General features: G+C 38.1%; 1 protein-coding gene across 2 annotated transcripts; it reads right to left on the bottom strand.

Annotated features, from left to right (window-relative positions):
• Window positions 1-58: 58 nt before the first annotated feature.
• wasla (WASP like actin nucleation promoting factor a) lies at window positions 59-22,789 on the bottom strand. 2 transcript variants are annotated; one of them, XM_066668138.1, is made up of 11 exons: window positions 22,359-22,789; window positions 16,116-16,250; window positions 15,690-15,776; window positions 13,266-13,362; window positions 12,313-12,336; window positions 7,640-7,820; window positions 7,034-7,076; window positions 5,408-5,561; window positions 2,943-3,475; window positions 2,130-2,238; window positions 59-1,355 (listed from the first exon to the last, which is right to left on the bottom strand). In XM_066668138.1, the coding sequence occupies exons 1-11, from the start codon at window positions 22,461-22,463 to the stop codon at window positions 1,294-1,296; spliced, it is 1,530 nt and encodes a 509-aa protein (XP_066524235.1). In that variant the 5' UTR covers window positions 22,464-22,789; the 3' UTR covers window positions 59-1,293. The 2 variants fall into 2 exon arrangements, with proteins under 2 accessions (XP_066524235.1, XP_066524236.1); XM_066668139.1 differs by lacking the exon at window positions 12,313-12,336.
• Window positions 22,790-23,401: the final 612 nt, after the last annotated feature.

Raw genomic sequence — 23,401 nt, 5'->3', positions numbered from 1 at the left:
AAATACTTGATTATTACACTGCATGAAAAATATTAACTCAGACTGTTTTTACTGAACAAAGACACATAGAATGCAACATTACAAATCATCGACAGACGTACATGGATTTGATAAGGAGAAGATGGATGATAAAAAGCAAATTCAACGGCAACACAAATGACTGAGAAAATGAACCAATATTACCATTTATTTAAGTATACAATTTAGTGTTTTCATTCCACATTCCAACCCATTTGTAAGGTTTGAAGTCAGTTTTATAGTTTAATGCAGCACAATCCTTGAAGGACAGCAAATTCAAACAAATACTGTTAAAACAGCATTAATTGCTACACAAAGGTTTTTACCTTGCATTTACCTTGCATGTCATTGTCAGTCAAGCATCGGCTCTTTAAAAGCTTCTAGTAAATGGTTTAAGTTCACTGAACGCCTTGTGTAGTGTTTTTTTTGTGATATGACTTCAATAAAAACCAAATAATAGAAAAAAATAAAAACAAACAAAAACAAAACGTTATTTGGGATGGTGATTATATCCAAAGGTAAGCTGCATTCACAACTTTGCCAGTTTCAAACTACAGCGTAAACAGTTTTTAATATTACCATAAAGCAAGTAACTAACCAAAATAAACCTCAAAACTGTCTATTGTGTGACGAGCAGTGTTCAGTGAAGTCATATCTTTGCAGAAAAAAAACAAACAAAATAAAAATTTGATGAAGTATTCGGTGAGGACGCAGCGATATCTTGTAGTGACTTTTCGTTTTGACATCCGTGCAAAACAGAACATCTGTAGTAAGTCGGCCTAGTGTATATTTACATAGTAACGATACAGAAGTGGGTGGAAGGGTGGAGGGGTTAAATATTTTGATAGAACCTCTTACCAAAACGTAGAGTGCTAAACTAGGATTTGAATAGGAAAATCGAAGGTACAGAAAAGTAGGGTATGAAAATAGCGTTTTCAGTCATTAATCAACAATTAACAAGAACATAGAGGATCCTGTCCATCTCCCTTTCCTCATCAACGAGGGAACATAAACATTCAAATCAACAAGTCAAGAAAACCCATCCTGGCTTCAAACTTCACATGGTTATTCCAGGAGATTATTTTACAGAGGATACATGACAATACTTTACAGATTATATGAGGTATTGCACAAATTATTAAAAAAAAAAAAAAAAAGGCAACAAAAATATACAGCGATTTGAAATAACATGTACAGAATTTGAGTACAATTTGGATAGGTGAGAATTTAGTGTCAATTATTCTACTGGGTGGGGTTAGCATAAGGAGAAAAGGACTAGTCATCCCATTCATCATCGTCTTCAAAGTCTTCTTCTTCATCATCATCTTCGTCTTCATCTGGGGCCCAAAGAAACATCACGTTACCATATGAATCAAGATCATATTACTGAATGACTTACTGCAGGTCACATGATCTACACATGCTAAATAACATTCCTCCAAGAAAACAGACTTCAATAGACCTACTTTAGACCAATAAAGACAATAAAAGTGCCAGTATGACGTATGAAGTGGAAAAGCAGACAGAACTGTTAAGACTGCAGCTCAGTCCCTGCTACAGTAATTAAACAGGTCCAAACATATTTAAAAGCACCACACTCTGAGCATCAGGTTTTAAAAGTAAACTGTAGAGTAATTTGTTTATCAAACTAAAGGCATTCCAGTATCATCTAAATCCAGTTACTAAACCCTGTTAGAGTGAGGCACATCTGTAGCTTTTGTAACCAACCTCTGGCTACAATGCACTGCATATTCAAACTGGTTAAGAAGCCAGCTGCTTAAGCAAGTCTTGTGAAATAAAGAGACTTAATAGGGAGTTTGACCCCTTTGCTGCAGTAGCAACATCTACTCTGTTTCAACATTGCTTTAAGGAATTGTTTGCATACAGCCATAAGAGCATTTGTTGGGTTAGTTACTGGATGATTCACTTGTCTCATTCTATTGATCAGTGCTTCTCTGAAGACACTGTGTCAGAAGTGGATTCACACAAGTAGATGAATTCATCAATTAGAAGCAGTGTCTGAATATCTTTACTAAGAATAGTTAAGAGTCATGCTTAAAATGATTACGGCTTGTGTATAAGCCACTAATGACTGAGGTGACAGATTTTACCTGAGGAATGGATGGCTTTGCTCCTCTTCTGCATCACCTCCATTAGTGCTCCAACGATGCCTGACGAAGGCGCAGGGGTTGGTGGGCCTGAGTCAGGACCATCTGATACCTAGATTCAGAAAGGGAAATTTTGCAACTGCAATAAATAAACATTGAAATCTCTAAATGATTGCACTGACTCATCTGCTCCTGCCTTAATGCAGAGGTTCTCAATCCTGGTCCTTATGGGCCACTGCTTTGCACATTTTTAAGATTACTTTGCTTTCAACACACTTGCTTCAACTAATGAGATAAATAATAACCCGCTGTGAAGTTGAGGTGGGTGTGATAGGGGCAGGAGAAAATTACATCAGAAGCTCACAAGCACAAACACTGAGAACCTCCACCTTAAGATTATATACAGGTTATAAAATAGTCTAACCTGTTATTTTAATTAATTTATAAACATATTTTCTATATATGACATTTCAACAATAAACATAGAACAAATAAAATGTTTAATCAAATATACTTATATTTAACAAAAATACAGCAAGTTTAATATGGGACTTGTTTGTGATGTGTAATGTACCATATATATCTGTCTCCAGGCAAGCAATTAGAGATGCCTGATTAGATGGTCTAAGCCCAAGGTCTTAAAATCATGACCTTAGATCCAGGCTGCATCGGTATGACACTGTACCTGGTCAGGTGCTTTAGCCCCTTATACAAAATCTCAGCCTGGAACCTGGACCAAAGATCCAGATCTGAAGACCTGGTCTAATTGTTAGGCTGTTTATATTAAGAAAAAAAAAAGTTGAGAGAAGTGCTGACCGTTTTGAGCTGAATGCCCTGTCGGATCTGGTCGAGGAGAGCATCTCGCCCTGTGGACGACACTGGCCGGTTATTGTGCTCGACCTTCCTCAGCTGAGTGCCTTCTCGGATCTGCTCCAGCAGCGCTGACTTACCCCCCACAGGTGATGGCACAGATTCTCCACTGCCCTCCATTTCCGGAGGTGGAGGTGGTCCAGGGGGAGGGGGAGGAGGCGGTGGAGGGGGAGGAGCGTTTCCTGCAGATGGTGGAGGAGGTGGCGGTGGAGGATGAGACTGGGGGGCTTGGGGTGGCATGCTGGCATGTGCAGGGGGTGGGGGAGGAGGGTGTCCCCTGCTTGGAGGTGGCGGTGGAGGGGCTCCCATGCCTTGTCGTGATGGTGGAGGTGGGGGAGGTGCAGATGTTGGGGCTCTGGAGGGTGGAGGGGGTGGTGGAGCCCCTCGTCCTCGGGCAGGTGGTGGTGGAGGAGGGGGTCCAGAGCTATGTGGAGGGGGTGGGGGAGGTGGACCACCACGAGATGGTGGAGGTGGAGGTGCTGAATGAGGGGAAAATAATAATAATATTAATTTCAAGGGGATTATTAGTAACATGACAGAGAAAGTTACTCCTTTGTGTTTGTGTGTGAGTCTGTCTGTATGTGTTCCTATTAAGGTGGTAATTTGGATCTACCACAGGAAACAAACATCATATGTTTGTCACAAACATTTTACAACACAATTTCCATTTACTGGAAGAATTTAACAAACAAATCTGAGGAAAAAAAGTGTTATTGCGATGTACATTTCCCAATATGTTTAATTAAGCAAATAAACAGTAATTGTATATTAATACCTGCAACGCTGTATACTCTATATACAGAGGATTTGAACAAACCTCTAATTTGACTAGAATCAGACAAGATTCTGTATCCAGCTATAAATGATAAAGATTATCAATGTATTGTGAAGTTCTACATTAAAGTATTATCATTTTTTTTTTACTTTACTATTAATCATGCAACATCCAATGGTGACATTCACCTTGAGCAAGGCATAACACAACACCGAATACTGGCCGCCAGAGGGAGCCATGTGCTAAATTTAACTTGCAATTCTGTTCTGGGTGCACTTCAAGACAGACTAACACACTCAGACTTTAGGAATCCTGACTCATCCAAACACCCCGTGCAGATTCAGAGGGATCCGATATCTCCACGGACTGCTGACAATAGCCTTCTGACAACCTGCACCACTGCTTCAAGGACACTTCCTTCTACAGCATGCTCTGTGATCATCACGCTTTTCACACATCAGTGTTATTTAAACCTAGTTTCACACCACCCCATGCAGTACCATATTTAGATACTAATTTTTAATTATTTTACATAAAAAGCCTGGTTACCATTTAGTTGTGGAAAAAATTTAACTGTCTTGGTGGGTGGGTGGGGGGCTTAATGCCTTAATATCTGTACGGCCTGAGAGACAATAGTACAGGCAGTAGTTATACTCATTTTTTTATTATTTTAATGTATGGTTATATAATCTCTAGGTCACATCCACCTGTGCTAAATAGAGTAATCAAAATAGTCTAAAGAGAGAGCACATTGATAAGGCAAACATTCCAAAACCGCTGATTAATTAGGTCCTCACATCTTTTGTTTATTTAACACCTCTTAAGTTGTCCCTTTTTAAATGAAGTTTACAAAATTATGTATAATCTAGCATTATAATTTCACATTTACATTTCTCATAAAATATGTGAATGGCAACCAAGCTATTGACAAGCACACACACACACACTTGATGCAAAAAACAGCATATTTTCTTTCATTCACAAAATTTAAAGTGGAAAATGATCAAAAACTGCAAACAAATCCATCCAAAACACTGCACACCAATCTAAATCTTCCAGGTGGTAAAGCAAACACCAGCCACATGCACATGTGCCTACCTGTCCACCTGGGGGGGTCTAAAAGGCAGACCACACAGATTTATTTAAAAATTAAACATGGTGAGCCCTGCGTAGTGATTTGGGCATTTTATATGATTTATTTCAAAAGTCATTGGGACTAGCAGCAATTGAAAAGCTCTATTTGAACTATTCATGGAGAACAAGGGATTGAAGATTTAATTCTTTGAACACTTCTTGAGGTAAATGTTTAAATTGCCTAGTTATCTGTTGGGTGTGTGCAGACTCATGTAAGATTGAGTGATTTTCGTACTCAGCACAAAACAGAAGAAACAACAAACATGGCAATTTTTTGTCAACTATTTTCTTAAATTACATGTTTCTTTTATTTATTATTTTTTTCAGATGAAAGCCTTCTGAAATGCATTAAAGTGTTCAGTATTTTACCGAGGTGTATATTACTGTTAATCGTTTATTCATTCAACTGTTTCAGTGCCTTTTGATTACTCCTGAGGGCTTACTCTACTGACATCATGAGGAAGGAAGCAAGAAAACTACAGTGAAAATAGTGAATGCTCACCTTGTCTTCTCAACTCATTCTTCACAGCCTCTACACCTCCTTTCTTCTCAATAAAGTCATAAATTACTTTAGATGTTTCCTTGTCTTTGAGCTGTGCTTCAGAGATGCCACACATGTCAAACAGGTTCTTCAGTTCTGGGTCCAGGTTATTCAGCTGAAAATAAACAATTACATTGAAATAAATAGCAATAATGCTCAACCACAAAAAACTCTGAATAAGAGTTCTGACTTGAACTGGTTGATTCCAGCGATAATAAAACAACTGAAAAACATTAGAAGAATAGAAAATGCCAATGAACACCAGAACACCATTCTCCCTCTGACTAAACCACCCTGTTCAGAATGACTAGTTTCAGCTCATGTTCCTTTAAACCAGAAAGAGCCACAGCTGACTTCAGTGCAAGGCACCCAAGAGTGAGGAGTAGGAGCTCAGGTTTTTGCCATTTTAGCTTGTTCTCAGTTCCCGTTTATAACACTGGTAAAATGTTAACAACTGTACCAATTTTGTGTTAATTTCACCTTGTTTACACTTGCTTTGCAATCTCTCAAACACTGTGATTCTCTAATGAGGAGGAGGCACAATTCTGATATGGTTGCTCATTTTATATCATATTTACTGACTTGAATCACAAAAAAAAAAAAAAAAAAAGACAGACCAGAATGGCTCATGCAATCCCCTACACATCCTTATATTATTAACGTTATTAACACCAGTGGCAGACAACAAAATTATGTAAATATTAAATCAAAGAACATTTAATTTGTACATTACAACCAGTGCATTTGTTACAAGAAACATTTAACTGTTTGGCAGAAAGCTCTGTAACGTAATCCAATCCTGACACCTTGTGTTAAAACACTGAATAAGCCCTTTTGGAGAAATTAAATAATGAAGCAATGCTATGGCAAGTATGTGCAATGTTTTCTAGGTAAATGTATTTCTGTGCTGAATGTACACTGCTTCTCTTCGTGTTTTAAATATAACATGGCACAAATTTTAGGACCTGGAAAAATGATTTTAAATAGGTGTTGTGTTACGGACGCAAGGATTTATTTAGTAGGAAAAACATTTAAAAGCTTAAAAGAAATTCTTAAATACAGTAAGTAGTGTTCTTGTGTCTCTCAAAGGATTTAACCATTTCCCAACTTCTCATCATTGCAGGTCAGTATTATTTGTGGTTAAAATTCAATGTCTTCATTGGCAGAGCAATACTTTTTGTGCCTATTATAAAGTAACAAAATTAAGTAATTTAACAAATCTAACTGATATCAAATCATTTTTTAAGAATTTAAATGTTATATTTATATTATGCGCTTATTCTGATTATTATTGGCTCACTGAAGAGGCAGGTTTTAACCCAACTGAAAGACATTTAAGGTCAAGCATGATTTACAAAGAATGTGATGAACATAAAGTAAACTGAAACACATTTTACTATTGAGATGAGCAGCTGCATGACGGCATCAGATGTTTGAGCACAGCCTGTGTGAACACAAGGCCATTCAAACTTTATCATGCCACTGCCACACAGGTCCGCATTGTGTTGTGATGAGAGCCACTTCAGTGTGGATGTGTGTGAGTGTGTCAGGACATGTGACAGAATAAGCCATTGTTATGGTACTCACATCGAAGCCTGTGTTCGGATCCCAACCCACATGGCCAATGTGCCTAAGAAGAGACACATGACAGTCCATATCAGTACACACTGATGAGAATGGAGTCACAAAATGAACAAGACAAAGTCCTAATATTAATTTATAGGATAGAAATCACATAAAAGTTGTGAAATTGTGCTTTTTATGGGCATTGCACAACAGTACAAATTGACCCCTGCATTTAACCCATACTGGTAAATAAATGCAATTAAATATTTTATCATACAATAATTAACCCCTAAGGAATTTTATCTTAATATAAACTAGAAAACAGGGAAACAATTATAAACACAATAAGCATCAGACAAGAATAAATGTAAAAATCCCTACTATCTCAGACAGTTGAGTAATAAGTGTACTGTACACCACTCTAAGGCATTCATTTAATTTCTTTGCATGGCCACGGCATAACTATGATGTCTAGCAGAATTTCATTGGCTCATCTTCAAGAATGTATCTATACACTGTGACACATTGCTAAAGAGATACATGCATGACCAAGTATGCACATGAATAATGGACTGCTGATGTAGACTGAAAAGGCACTTAAAAAATAAATAAATAAAAGAAACTTACTGGAAGTTGCTAGGTGTTCCAATATCAGCCTTTGTCAATTTCTTCCTCTTGCCTTTAACCTTTTTCTCCTTCTTGTTAAGGCTACTATGCACCATGTTGTTCATGTGTGAATTGTTGTGGAAGCGCACATTGTTTATCTCCGGGTTCTTGATGTCCACCGTCGCCATTGGCAACGTGGGGCCTGGACAGCACATTCCCAAAAATAAATAGAGAAAAGGGGAGGGAAAAAGAGAAAAAACACAAGGAAGAGTTAGCTAGAACCTTACAAGCATAATTCTTAATACACACTGCTGCATATGTAGAGAATACTGTTTGACACTGTGTCGACAACAACAGCTTATTCTTTCCATTCACAGACACTGAGGGGGTGTTCCAAGCCATCCACCGCAAACACTGTATCACACACTTTAAGAATTCTGAACTGCTGAACTTCTAGTTCCATATTGGACTGCATTCAGAGCGCTGATGTATTAAATGATATGAATCATATCAGTTTACTTTATGGAAAGAGCTACATTTTTATATAATTACATGGATACTACTTCCTTATAGTATGATTTAGCCAGGTCGTCCAACTCAAATAAACAAACATAAGCCAGTTAAGCTGATTTAGCAATAGCCACCAGGACCACAACTCAAAACAATAAATATCATGGAACAATCAGGTGACTAGTTTGCGATAAAAAGAAAAAAAAAAATCTCCAAACAATTAGACAATGTTTTGTTTGAATTATAGGTTTTAACCTGTGGAATGTATAAAAACCCACAGGGGTAAAATTCCACCTTCACTACAGATGAATGTTTCTCAAGTGGGTGTGACACGTACTCTAGCCTTCAGAAACCATTCTACTATAAAATCCTGCAACTTAATAAATGCCACAAAAAAGCCCACCAATTTGTGTGCAGCTTAAAAAGACCAAGAGCCAACACGCACAATACATATTAATGCACATAAGCCACAAAAAAATCTGTGCGCTAAAATAAATTAATAAACAAACCAACCCTTGGCTTTTATCCATAACTGCAGGGAAAACTGAAACACTTCAATAAAGGATGTCTAATTACCACCATCCATTCATTCTAAGTGTAAAAAACTCCAGCAACACTCTTTATAAAGGAAGGGACTCGATGCAGATGAGGAATTATTAGTACTACTGTGAGTCTTTACATATTTTCATTTATTCCTTTCAGCGGATCAGTGTTAAGCAGTTCTTACTCTGGAAGCCTTGTGAACACCTAAAACCCTCCTGATGGTAAAAACAATTAAAAACGTGTTGGTTACAGTGTGTATGCAAAGTCACTGAGGTCATAAAACCTTGGTCTTTAATAAGACTTTATAAGGATAAAAGGCTCATTTAATGTGTTTTGTCCATTTTGATTGATTCACCAAGACATTTTTCACTTTAATTAAAAGGGAGCGTAGTTTTTCAAAATTGTTTTAAAAAGGAAAAAGGAGTAACAAGGTTTTAATATGACAGCTATGATACTCACTGTGCACAAATAAAACAAATACTTTATACCTTATACTACAGCCTCAGATTGTTTTCATACAAGGATCATACACAGCCGAGAAACCAACCTTCTGCCAGTCACTGTTCAGTGCACAAACTTGCCTTTTAGAAAATTTAAACATCACATAATTCAAACTGCCCCACAGAACATGATCGGAAAGAACTGTTCAATGCATTGTAACATCCAAAGTGCTCAACCGCAGACCCTTACCTTCAGAGTCCTGAAAGATTCTCTTCTCACTGTTTCTAATATCATTCCTCTTTGACAGCAAACACTTCAGAGCAGCTCCTGATAGTGCACTTGCTGCTAAAACAGATGATGTTTTTTTACTGTGCTTTGCCAGGAGCTTGGGCAAACATGGCTGCGCTACAGGTGAATAAAGCTCATTCCGTGACAGGACCACACAGTGTAGATGTGCAAGACAACCATCAGGCTTGGAAAAACTGTCCAGAAACTCCTCAGATGGGGAAGAGAGAAAGGTCGTGCAGAACATCATCTTGGCCTCGCACAAAGAAAACCTATATATGCTCCAAAACAGCCAGCTAATTTCAAGCTAACCAAAGGGCATGCCAGATGTGTAAGTTCACTCAGCCCTTAGTGACACTCTAATCGATGCCTGTGTCCACTGTAAGGCTCTAAACCATTTGGATGGAGTTTTGACAAACCACAAACCGACTGTTAACCAATGCCTTACAAACACGTCAAATCCTGATAAATTACAAATTCTGCAGAATATTACATAAATCACTAAAACCACAGCTAATCCCACTTAAGCTCTAAAATTTGCTTCAGGCATTACAAGCCTGCTGTAGCTGATGTAGCTGCACGCCTCACTTCTAACAAGTGTGTTTTTGTGTGTGTGTGTGTGTGTGTGTGTGTGTTGACATTCCCTCCCCCTGCTACGTCGTCACCATCAGGATCCACAACAAATCTTTCAAGGTTTTTGGGCATCTTTGTCTCAGGCCAACAAGCATTTCTATTGGTCCATTCATCATGTAATTTGCACACAATATGAAGGCCAACTGCTGTGTTCATATGTTGTAGTAAAATAATAATCCACAAAAATGGAGATGCATGTTTTTAATTGGACATCAACAAATGTATCTTTTATCCCTGTTTACTCAACAATAATCATCTAGAGCAGTGGCTCTCAAACTGGTGCGTGAAGCAGCAAGAGGTAGTACACCAAATGACCTCGAAAAATGTACTACTTAATTAAGAAATTTATTCATAACTGAGAAATCTAATGTTTTTATGTGAAAAGTACATAATGTTTCACAGTTTTCAGAATTATGCCCCAATGAAATTCATTTGTGTTTCAATTGTGAAAAATACAACATACACTGTAGTCAACTACATCTGCAAGGCAGTGTCGGGTGGGGACAGTGTTCCTCCACTTTTTTTTTTCCCCAGGAAGGGAACTCAATCCCCCAGTTTTTTTAAAATCTGTGTAAAGAAAGCCCAGTTTTAGCTCATGTCTGTCTCAAAGACAGACGTGAACAATTTGGATTTTATTATAAAAAGGCAAAGCAAAAAGGAAAAAAATAAGGCAGAGACCAAGCCAGAGAAATACTCTGGAACCCAGAAGGACTAAATCCAGAGGCAAAAATAGAGAAAATTTCTGTATACGTGAAGACAAAATAGAAGAAAACACTCGGCTGAAGGAAACTGTGGCCATTCACACAGCGCCGCACCTCCTTCGCCTACTGCTACAAGTGCCGAGAGCCGGTGTAAGCACCTGCCCCAGGTCCCTGCCACGCTGTTTTCACCTGTAGCATATTAAAGCACTTAACTGGTATTAAATTGACCTCTTTGCATTTTTTATTTCATTCAAAATGCTCATTTCCCATAAATTTCTCATAAATGTTCTCATAAATATATAATTGTGTTTGGAACATTCAGTTTAGGCCTAGTTATATGTATTCTCTCTATATTTTTTAGTATTTATTTTAGATAATTTTGTGTAAAGCATGCATGCACATTTCTAAATAAATAAATAAATAAATAAATAAAACAAACATGCAAAAAAGTTCAAGCAAGATTTTGCCTTATGCCCCCAGTATAGAAGAACAACCGGGGCACACACGTTTCTGTGGTAAAAATCATAGTAGGCACTAAAATGAACCACTGATCTAAAGAATGATTTCAATAAGGTATTAATTTATACTATATTTTAAGGAATTAACCAACTACATATTAACATACTAATATGTAAATAAGAGCATACTAGATTATATCTATTATAGATTATAGTTTCATCAAGTATCAACAATGAATACATATTTTAAAAAAGTATTTTGTTCTGAGACAACATGTCAACATATGAATCCTGGCATAAAATTAGTTTGCAAAACCCCGTACTACATTCTCTGAAACATGTTAAATACAGAACATGAGAGAACAACTGGAAGGTCCCTGCAGAAGGGAGCTAGAATTACATAGCAAATTACTGGTATTAGTATTTTGTTGGGGTGCACAAATATTTAGTTACCAAAACAAGGCATTTAAATTCAACAACAGCAATAATTAAAAAAAAAAAAAAAAAAAAGCTGCCTGCCATAATTTCCAAGAAAGATTATTTTGAGCTGTCAAGTTAAAGCTGCGACGTGGAAACATTGTTCATGCTAAGCCGTTTTTGAGAGAAATATGTGGAACAATGTAAAGTGGGTTGATGACTAAGGACCAGAGATAGCATGATGACAATGCTACCCCACAGGAAAAAAACACAGCTATTCGGGCTATATTTGTTAATGAACTCAATCAGATTCATTATTTTGTTTCTTCTATTTCCACTGAAGCATTTATTGCTACATTGCATCAGATCTGTCCCGTCTCTGGAGAGGACACTAACTGATTTTTTATTCGTATAAATCAAAGACTGAATCATGTGGCCGACATATGCTGGAAGAGTGAGGATGTTCAGATTTCAGTCCAAGGTTCAACACAGAGGGTGAACGCTGTTCTCATCTAGGTCACTTATAGCTGGCATATGTGTAATTGTGCTCTCGTGCATGAAAGCACCCACAACCGAATATATTTTTCTTCTCTTCTGAGGAGAAGCACAGAACAGTCTAATTTGTGTGTCACTAGTTAGAGCTACTCAAAAACAATGATAAAATCAGAAGTAATCGATCATTGAAGGTAAGCACTAGCAGACATACCATTTGGTGGATCACGTCTTTTCTCTGCAAAAACAAAATTAACATTGTTAAAAATACTGTGGCCAATTCAACTCAAGTGTATCAGAGAAAGCAAATTCTAAGAGGAGAAGGGAAATACAGGTCAGTTTTTTTGGGATGTTAGTTGGTAGAGGATCAGACAGACAGGAATGAGGAGCTTAAGTTAAGGTGCTGAGGTGTGCTAAGCCCTTGAGTACAGAAAATACAAGTAGTATACAGAGCACTGCTTTAATCCTTCTGCTCATATTTAGACATCATCACTAAAAAACATTAACAATGCAGGATCCAGTCCCATCGCTCATGTTAAACGTAGAAGCTAAACGCAAGAGTGAGATTATACTAGTTTTTTAGGAATAGCTGGATACAGTTTTGATTTGTTTAAATTATTGTGAATTTGAATTCTGCGCCCAGGTAGCACTGAGTACATTGTCCATTACACCACATGCTAACTCTTAGCACTGGGCCCCCTTTGATAGTCAGTCCACACAGGAAAAAAAAAACCCTGAAACTTCAAAGCCCTGCATGCAAAACAGATTAGGAACTATGGGACACAGGCCAGAAGAGAGAAAGAGCAAGTCAACATTAAGCTTACAACAGAATCATGGAGAGGAGCAGATCATTATAAAGCATGTTCTAGCGGTTCATTAGAGAAAGACCTAAAATCCCCACTACAGGACACAGAAGACTGAAAATACTGAAAGGAAAAAGAGTAGCAGTCTGTAAAATCACTTAATAACACACATGCTAAAAGGCAGGTAAACCTTTGAAATTTAAAAATGTAATTAAAATCTGGAATGTGATTAGACATGAAGGACAACCAGCTACCAAGCAAGAGGCATCTATTGGAATTCTAGGTGTGCTGTGTGAAAGTATAAATTAGACAGAAAAATGAAAAATATGTAAAGGGATGCTAAATAATGGACTGAAATATTCACCTGTTTTCTTCTGTCGTCTGCTGAGTAGTTCGTTAAGCGAAACTCTGAACCGTTTTGCCTCTTCTTCACTGGCAAAATTCAGGCCGATTTGACAAGTCTGAAAACAGATGATGTGCTTTTAGATGTTTGCATAGCTATGAACATACAACTTTCTAGGTTATCAACAAATGTAGCAACAAAGTAGTACACTCTTTGCAAATGAGGTTCTCTCTAAAACCATAGAAAGAGTCATTGTGACATACAAAGTTAGTTTTAAAATTTTCTCTTAATGAATCATTGACAATAGCTTTTCACCACAGAACATGTTTGTGTTTTTTGAAACTGCTGTAAAGCATGGACATGCGTGGACTGGAGCATTGCCTCTATCGATAAGCACAATTACAAAAACATTAGATAAATAAATAAAATAATTTAAATAAATTAATTATAAAAATAAACCATTTCGAAAAACCCATATTTTCATTATTTAAAACAATGTTTTTAATTTTATAGTTATATTTTTTGTATATTTTCAAGTTTTCATTTGGACTACACTTCAAAGCTCTTTTCTTCTTTCTTAGGCAGCTCCAGTCAGGGGTCGCCACAGTGGATCAACTGATCCGTATTATTGATTTGGCACAGTTTTACACCGGATGCCCTTCCTGACACAACCCTCCCTATCTATCCAGGCTTTGGGACTGGCACTACACTACACTAGAATGCTTTCAAAAAGCTGAAATAGCAGCACCCATATAAAATATAAACAGGTATTGATCATTTATATATAACCTTTTTCACTTTAATAATGAATGAGGATCAAAGCCAGCCATCCTGCATTAAAACAAGTATGAGAACACTGAACGAGAGAGCTTTGCTTATTCATCTTTGTGTAGTAATGTCATTACCTTTATCTTAACCTTGCTTGTTGTGTATTACTGGCTAAGTGGAGGCCACATATCGGTCACATGGAATGCCATGTTATCTGAACAGGATGTAGATTTTACCAACAGAGGCAAGACACCGTTTACTATATACACATCCATAACAATATGACAACGTCTTTGTTCCCACTGTCCATTCTCTCAGCTATACAGATGCACTATGAAGGTCTACAATTAGAGACTCTTCACTACATCTGACTACAGATGTGTTGTTCTGAATACTTTGTTTACCCATTTTCACCATTCTTTAATGGTCAGGACCACACAGGCTCACATTCGGCGCTGCTGTGACACTGATGAGTGGATCAGAGGTGGAGTTTTTAAACTCTTATGGTTCACTGCTGGACAGAGAAGAGTCCTCCAGCCCAAATAATACAGCCAACAGTGACCAGTGCCCACTAATGGACTAGAGGATAAACAACAAACTATAAAACAGATGAGCTACTGAATTTACATCTACAGGGTGGACTGAGGTGGGTGTTTCCGATGGAGGGAGCAGTGAGTGTTTAAAATCTCCAGAAGCACCACTGTGTGTGATTTACTCACAACACAGACCAACACACCAGTGTCACTACTGCACTGAGAATGATCCACCACTCAAATCATACCTGCGCTGTGGTGGCAATATAGGAATCGTGACCATTTAAGAACTGGGTAAAGGGGGCAAACAAAATGTTAAAAGCAGGAATCTGTGATTTGTTTATTCTCTTGCTTTACAAAACTTTTATTTTGCATGAAAACAAGCTGAAGCATTGACTCTGCAGAACACAGCTAGCATCTTTTGGACCACCTGAGATCAGCTAGGGGCCAGAGAACACACTAGAGGTTCTACATAAATTTTATTTATGGCTTTATCATTGGGCAACAGTCTCAGGTTAAATTTCTTGGTTCGGTGGCTGACTTTTAAATGAGGGTTTTTTGAAGTCCCCTCAACTCAACACGGCTGCATTTATGAATGTAGCATCACAGTCTGAAGTGCCGTCTGAGGGCTTGAAGATCACACAGATTCAACATTGGTGTAAAGACTTACATGGATTGGTCATTCTCCAGATTTCCTCAATCATTTTGCAATATAAAAAATGTCAAATGACTTAAATTCTTTGCCATTATCAAACTATGTGATAATTCTCTCAAGATGTTTGGCATAAAAATGATGAGCAAAGGCCTATTTTTTTTTTATTTGTAAAGACTTAGCCTTTAGTGAATGTACCTTTAATGCATTTTATATTCAACTGCTTATAGTGCAACCCTTCATATAAGAGTGACAATATATATATTTTTATTAAACTTATTCCACTGTTATTATTCCCCTTTATTGCAGTCTAATAAATAGGTATCAAATTAAAAATTTGTTTATATATACAAATGATTTTTCATTTATTAAATATATATTAAACAAACAAACAAACAAAAAAAAGCTTCAAGAGAATTACATTTTTTAAAATAATTTCACACACATTTTACAAAATGTTTCAACTTCTCTAAAATTTGAACAAGAACTTACATCTCCCGCAAATGCAATGAAGTATGGTCTGGAACTACTGCAAGCAAAGTTGTTGTACAGCTCCTGCTCAAATTTAGTTTTTCCATCCTGCAAGAAAGAAAGAATCCAGATAATGCTTCAGCTGTAAAACACAGCAGAAAACGATTCATGAGCTCATTCTCCACCTCTTCAATCTAAAGTAAAGCTGGAAATGTTTTATTAAAATCCGACACTGCATTTTTTCAGTATCTATACAATTTTCTTTAAAATTTTGGGCCAGGTCCTGCACTTTTGGCCATTAACATCTTGTGAACAAACAATCTTTCAAGACTATTCTTATGTATACATGTTAAATCCAGGATCTGGAATTTCTGAACAACACAGCCCCACATACAGATCTTCAGCAGAAACTTTAATGTCATTCGAGGACCTCAGCAGTTGTCTCACCTTGATATCAAACACACGGACGAAATAAGACCTCTGAGGGTTGTCTTTCACCAAGCAAGCCACACCACAGCATTTTTTGGTCCAGGATGTTCCCCTGTCTGCTGCATACACCTGGACCACTGCTGAACAGAGAGTCTGCAAAACAGAATAACATGTCTGTCATATGTAAAATGTAAAGTAATATTCAACACCATTTTTTATTTGAAAATACTTTATGTTAAGATTTTATGTTTTATGGAGACTGATAGAAAGATCCTAAAACATTTTAAACATGTATGCAATAAAATTTTAAGTCTATAATCTGTAAGTATAGAATCAACGGTGGCCAATGCTTTCTATAATAATTAAGTCAAAGCAAGTCTTGGCCATTATTAATAAGCAGTGCAGGCTAATTTTAAGCTTTGTCAACTCTGGATTGCTCATGAATACTTTACTTCACCTCAATAACAGTGTAGTTTTTATATGCATGAACTTTAAACTCCACAAGAGGGCACAGTAAAAGACTTTTCAGCAGGAGGAAAAAAATAATAATAAAAAATAAATAAATAAAAATAAAAAATCAGTAGGGGGTAGGAGTAGGGTGTGAAAAAACATCACAGATTTTGAATTCTGACTGACAGTCTACTGGCTCCAGCATTTATGCAGCACTGTATTTCACAGTTCATGTGGTGATTGATTATTGTTTTTACACAATAGTGTTTTTACTAATTTGCGGGATTCTTCTACATGTTTATGTTGTCCTGCATAAAAAGCTGTATATTTTAACATTTGGGGTCCCAAATCCTAGTTAGCATACGGCTCCCCAATGTGCACGTGCCTGACAAGTAGGCTGTCCCAATACTTGGACACCTAATTACGCTGTCTACTACGATATCTTAATTTGGCTGAATTTTAAGGCAGCATCTAACCCTTCCTTAAGCAATCCCAGGATACAATGCCAGAACAACTCCCATCCATTTCGCTCTTTTCTCTAAGCAAAAATAATTAAAATCAAGATAAAAAAAGGAAGATTAGAACCCACCGCGCTGAAGCGTTGAGGCAACGCTAGCGGCTGAGGTAAGTAAACTCCGGTTGACTGTGGTGTGCAGGAACAAACCATGGCACAACTGCTCTCTAACTAGAGCCTCTCAATAATCTGCCTCATGAGGACAGATGACTGTTAGAGCGCTGTCTACGGAGTCAGTGCCTACCTAGACAGCGCTCTAGGTTTTGGGACAGACCCTTGAGTGTGTGTAAATATCCCTCCCACAACTGCAAATGTAAAACTGGCAAAAACAGAGGATACTGATCATAATATGAGCTATATTCATTCAGAAAATTTCCCCCTTATTGATTTTAGGTTTTCCTTGCACACCAAGCTAATATCCCTCAACTGATCTCTGTACTCTCAAAACCCACACATTTTAAAACACTTTTAGAGATTGTGTGAATGCTATTGGCTGATGTCTCTTGGTGCTGTGATATCCTTCCCTTCTACCAGAAGCCTTCTCCAGAAAATCAAACATGGAGAATATGTACCTCTTACCAGGTTCTATCTATGTTTCCATCTTTCAAATGTATCACCAGTATTTACTCTCATTGTACTCCATCTCTGTCCATGGAGCTTTTTAGGAAACTGGGGATTTTTAGGTTCAGTAGAATCTAACGTTATCTATGCTCGCTTGTGTGGCTGTAATTGTGTCTCATAGGGGTGAAAACAGTACTGAGATTGGGCAGTGGGCTGGATCTCAGGCTGAAATATCAACAAGGTTCTGCTCATAAACAAACACTTCTCAAAAATTACATACTGGCTGCAGCACTGCTGTTAGAGGCGCCAGAGTTTCAATTTAGCACGTTTCCTTAATCTCTGATGACACAGCCTTGTTATTTTATGATTTAGCACAGTATTGCTGTTTTAAAATGAAGTAGGGTTTAAGAGAACAGTGCAAACACAGACAGGCCATTCTTCCAAACGTTTTCTCATGCACAGAGTGCACTTGCGCTGATGCCAAAAATAACCATCAGCAAGTCCTTTTCTTCATAGTTTACATTTAATAGGTACTAGTAAGAAAATGAAATACATCACCTAGTGCTGCTTTAATAAACATTTCTGCTTATGCAAAGAAAATTCTTGCACTTTATTCTACAGTTCTTATCATTTTCTTGCTGGCTTTACACAACTTCAAAGCTCTCTCTCCCCTTAAATTCTCTAGGCATTTAACAAGAATTCTCAGAAGATAACTTGGGAGAAATGGTGGTTCTGCAGTGCCAACATAATGATGAAGGAAATAGAATTAAAATATTTAAAAAAAAAAAAAAATTGAAAAAGACGTGGCATGAATTACATCAAAATATAGGGTGAAAAATTATACAGTATTTATGTAGTACTTCAGGGCTACAACCATACTATACAGGATAACTTATTTAGAAATATTTAAACAAACAAACTATCCCAGAAAAACAAACTGAAACAGTTCTCAGAAAAATTAAATATATAAATAAAAACTACATTAAAATCCTTGCCGCTCATTTTCATGTGTAGATAAGCTTTGATCATGCCTGTGCTACATCCATGTGACAAGAGCAGCAGTAAGAGCTCCTCCAGGACACGGGTTACCAAAGGGAAAAAAATAGGCCAGCTTCTTGGCAATACAGTCAAAGGGACAACAGCCAAGATCTCAGAGAAGATGAAATATTTTCCATAGACAAGTGTGCTTGCTCACTCACACACACACACACACACACACACTGTAAGAAGTCAAACTTACAAGTGTTGTATTCTTAATAGTTATAAAAGGGCAATAACGTATAATTGTCCAACTATATAACCACACATAAATAACAAACACATTCAGCAAATTAAAACTAATGAAACAATGAGACAAGTAATTAATTAAATCCATGCACACAACTGCCAGGATCAGCAGTATCAATGCCACACAGCTTTTCCCAACCTCAGAGAAAAACTGCTTCCTCATGCCCCTGCCCTCCCAAAAAAAAGGGGAAAAAAAGAAAAAAAAACAAAGAAAAGAAAAGAAAACGCACCATCAGCATAAGAAAATTCTGACTACAGAAAACGTCACAGGAAGCTTGGTGGGTTTCAGAGAGCAAATGGGTCCAAGACATGCACAGAGACCCGTTGTGGGAAGAGTTCAAGAGGTTCAAAGAGATTTGCACTCTGTGATACTACATAAACTTCAAGAATTTCTACAAATGTATAACTTACTTTGGTTGTTAATGGAAAACAGCTGTACTGCACAACACAATCAAAATTGACTAAAGCCCTAACACTGCCTTGTATTAATCATCACTTGACACTGAATACAATAAGGGTTGCTTCTATTTGAAATATGTTTTTACACTAAACGATTACAAACTTGGGCTATTTATAGCTAGAGGTTGTAGGGGTATATGGAAATCTGATCATGGATCAGCACTGGCGTAGCGTTCTTATTCATTCAAGTGAAAACGTCAGTGATAAAGAGGCAGATCAGTTCACTTCCTGTCCACAAAGACTGCTGATTGTGCACAACTGTCCCTGACTGCCCCTCTCTCTCCTCCCTCTCTTCCTCACTCTAACCACCACCCACTTTCACCCATTGTGTGAATTGGATCTTGTTCACTCCCTGCCCTCAGATTTCGGTGCTGGTTCGGAACACAGTGATGAATGGACTCATGACTGCTGGAAATGGGCCTCGCCGTCATGTCTCATATTCAGTCATCCCTTATGAAAGCCCACTTTATGGACTGGATTTTTGGCTGCAGCGCCCAGGCAGACACTGCTCCTGTAGTGACAAACCCCTCTTCAGTCCAGTCATGCAGAGATGAGAAATCTATGTAGGCCTGAGACTGAGAAATCATGGCCAGCAGTTACTATCAATTAGAAGTAATAAGGAAATAAAGGATTGTTCAGTTTGCCTGCACAGACAGCAGTGTAACCCTAAAGGCCACAGCATACTTCTTGCGGAGACGACATCCACCTGGTTTCGGCGAAAAAAATATGACTTAATTTTGGAGAAAACGAACAACCACATGTGTCGTACAAAGGCTTCACTCACGATGTCGTGCACACTGAAGCTGGATGAACTCCGTGCACATACACCGCACGCGACAAATCTTTTCGTTGGTCGGTACAAAAGAGGCGTGTCACAACACAAACATAGACGACTTTGAAGAGCAACTCTCAAAGCAACCACTTGCACATCGTCATGGCTACAAGTGTTCCTGTAGTCATGGCATCAATCATAACATTTCTTAGCGCCATCTGCAGTAGAGGAGAGTACGCGATAGGCAAAACGAAAGAGCAGAAAGTAATCAACTTTGCAAAGCTCGGGAAGGTGCTCTCAGTTTGCCGAGCCCTCATGAATTTCATACCAAGAGAAGTATGCTGAGGCCTTAAGTCACAGGGTATGCACTTTAGAACATTTCTATGTGCTCACAAAAGGAAGCTTATCCTTATTCCCTGCACCAGAGCCATTACGTAACCCCACAATTTGCAATTAGGCACTTGGATTTGAATTCTCGCTGCAAGATTACAGAGATAGGCTGGGTTTCATCCTTTAATGCTGGGCCTTTACCTCAGAGTCAAATATTATCTTAAATGACAGTCATTTTCTTTAATATGAAGGTAGGCTCTACCTCACTCATCTAATAAAGGTTTTCCCTCAAAACTTTTCAAAATATTTGTGCCACATTGCAGCAGACTAAGCACAAACTCAGACCAGCCCAAGACCTTCAAATTTCAATAAAATGCCTGGTTGCTCGAAAACTGTGGCAGAACATCTTCAATGAGAAACAACATGAACCCCTGTAGTGAATAACTGTGTGCTTCAGCCTCAAGTCACAGGGTTACCTGTTCACGTTAGTATAATCATTGGGGAAAAAGGAAGCGTAAGTGGATAATGCCTTCCTCTGTATGGTTTATAGCTGCGGGCGACAACGACAGGAAATAGTTCAAATCCCATGCAGGGCTATTAGTCCCAAGTGTAAAAGACTACCCCTAAATGTTTCCTAGAAGCTTGGTTTGAATAGCAATGGATATAAAAACCATATGTAGCAAAACTGAAAAGAGAAGAGGGTGCATGTACAACCGAGGATATAAAAAGCTCAGATTCTGAATGGAAAAATATATATTCTAACATAATCGGCTTATCAACTGAAACTTAAAGTTATAATACCGGATTTAAGTCTTCTCCACGAAAAGACTCAAGAAGGAAAGCTTCAAAATAACGTTCAAAATTTCCTCACAATTCTACTATTTAGATGCGAATGTACAGGGTCTGTAATATATAATATTGATAATGGTCAAGTTATTAATTGAGTACAACTTTGCCTTTGTACACATCTTTGACCTTAGTCGGTTTGTTATTAATCATTTAAATGGAGCCTTAGCACAAAGCTTATTTAAGAGGCCTTAAACTCTTTAAATTCCTTGTACAAACACTGAGTATTTATGTGTAGCAAACTGTCTCTCGCACAGAGCAATTTTCAATAGACTATATTGAATAACTGTTTACATCTTAATGTTATATATACTTGAGAGGGGGTGAAATAGCACTTTTAATACTCCAGCAAACCTGTCAAGTAAGTTAGCTCCAACTTACTAAATTATGAGCTAAATACAAACTCCCATTATATAATATTGTAGGCCTGGGTTTAGTGGGTCCTCTCTCAAATAGTGATAGGAGCTTCGCCTACAACACGGGATGCTGGAGCTTATTGGTAAACAAACCAGGCCTAGTCGTCTGGGGAAAAAGTTTTTCTCTATTGTTTCTTCAAATTAAGATGCATGGCGTGTGCGCAAACCTTACGAGGACTTTAAAACGAGAAGAGTGAAAATTGTGTGACGGTGTCAGAGTTGGGCACCTCAAGCGGGAATGCACATTCCGTGGAAACAGCCGCGCCAGTGAAAGAAGGCTGTGGCTGCTTCAAACCAGCATACTACTGTAACGTTACTTAACGGTGTTTCCAAAGCAGCATGTCACTATTAGAAGGGTAAATGACAATGTGCAGCGTAGGGGTTTGTGGATTTGGACAGAACGTGTGTTTCCATAAAAGTAAGCGCTAATGTAACGCTAACGCTAGCGCGCACACGCACACACACTAGCACAACACTGCTGTCACAACTCCAGGCAATGGAGTACACACCATGCGCCCCTGATACAGTACCCTTACATGTAGGCAAAGGCTCAGTTAATAATTCTACAGTGGGGTAACTTTAGCTCTGCACGGGAGGAGCACCAACGAGAGTGTCCAGAAACTTACAATGCATTTCCTGCCCAGGTAGCTGAAGAGACACTCGTTCTCCTGAGGAGTGAGCAGCAGGGACCCCACATTCGCCACTCTCCTCTGAGGCGGGTGTCCACTCATATTGACCACAGAGCCGCGCAGGCCAACTCAGCTCAGGTGTGTGTCGGCTAGAAGAGTGTTTTAAGTAAAATAGGCGCTATCTCGGGTCACCGTGGCCTGTTCTCGGCTCATTCTGGAAACCGCATTCCACACAAACACAGAGAGGGAGGTCGCTGAGACCGGGTTTCCTCAGTAGACAGGGCTCTTCACCAATAAATCCTCCGGTTCCGCGGATACACGGCGTATCTAAAGGTGTCAACAAACGACAAACTGCAAAAAATAAACTTTCATCCCGAACTCCCACAGCAACAACGATCCCTCAATACAACATGGCAGCAGGGCGGATAGACCGAAGAAGCCTCGGCCAAAAGGGGAGCTCATTTAGCGGTTTATAAATTATTTATCCTCCTGGTGAATAAATAAAATCATTCTTCAGCAAATGTTCGTGTATACAAGATTAAATTTGGGAGAGAGTTGTATCATACGAGAACAGTGACTTTACTAAACCATAACGACTATTTAAGTTGTTTCAGTACCCCTTTCCTTAGTGAATGGTTTGCTCCTGTTTTCCCGTGTATTCTGCAATCCTGCGGATGGAGGCGCTGGAAGTGGGCGGGGCCTCTTGGAGCGAAAGGGGCGGAGTTTCATCATAACGAGGGCACTTCTTATCTCTCAGTAAGAAAACAGGTGTTTACTGTTCATTTTATTTGAAAAGGTAAAACACTTCCTAGAACCGATTTTATCGTATCCTTAGCAAACATGATATGAGAATTCAAATCATGTAAATATTCACATTCACCACAAACGAGTTCAAAACAAATGCAACAAATTTCTCCACGTTTTCTTAGAAAAGGCAATGTGATTCAATAGATATTAATGTATTGTAGTAAATACTATATATAAGTTATACAAAATGCATACATTTGCTACATTTATCTGAAGTTTAAAATAAAATGTAA

This window comes from Hoplias malabaricus, chromosome 4, assembly GCF_029633855.1.
Source record: "Hoplias malabaricus isolate fHopMal1 chromosome 4, fHopMal1.hap1, whole genome shotgun sequence".
In the NCBI taxonomy this organism is placed as follows: Eukaryota; Metazoa; Chordata; class Actinopteri; order Characiformes; family Erythrinidae; genus Hoplias; species Hoplias malabaricus.
Note: the sequence above shows the minus strand (reverse complement) of the source record. Positions and strands in the feature narration are given on the sequence as shown.

Excerpts from the sequence above, each read along its gene's own strand:
- wasla (XM_066668138.1), bottom strand. The coding sequence starts at position 22,463 with ATGAGTGGACACCCGCCTCAGAGGAGAGTGGCGAATGTGGGGTCCCTG. Across the intron at positions 15,777-16,115 it reads TCCGTGTGTTTGATATCAAG|GATGGAAAAACTAAATTTGA; the intron begins GTGAGACAACTG and ends TCTTTCTTGCAG. Across the intron at positions 5,562-7,033 it reads ATCCGAACACAGGCTTCGAT|CTGAATAACCTGGACCCAGA; the intron begins GTGAGTACCATA and ends GTTTATTTTCAG.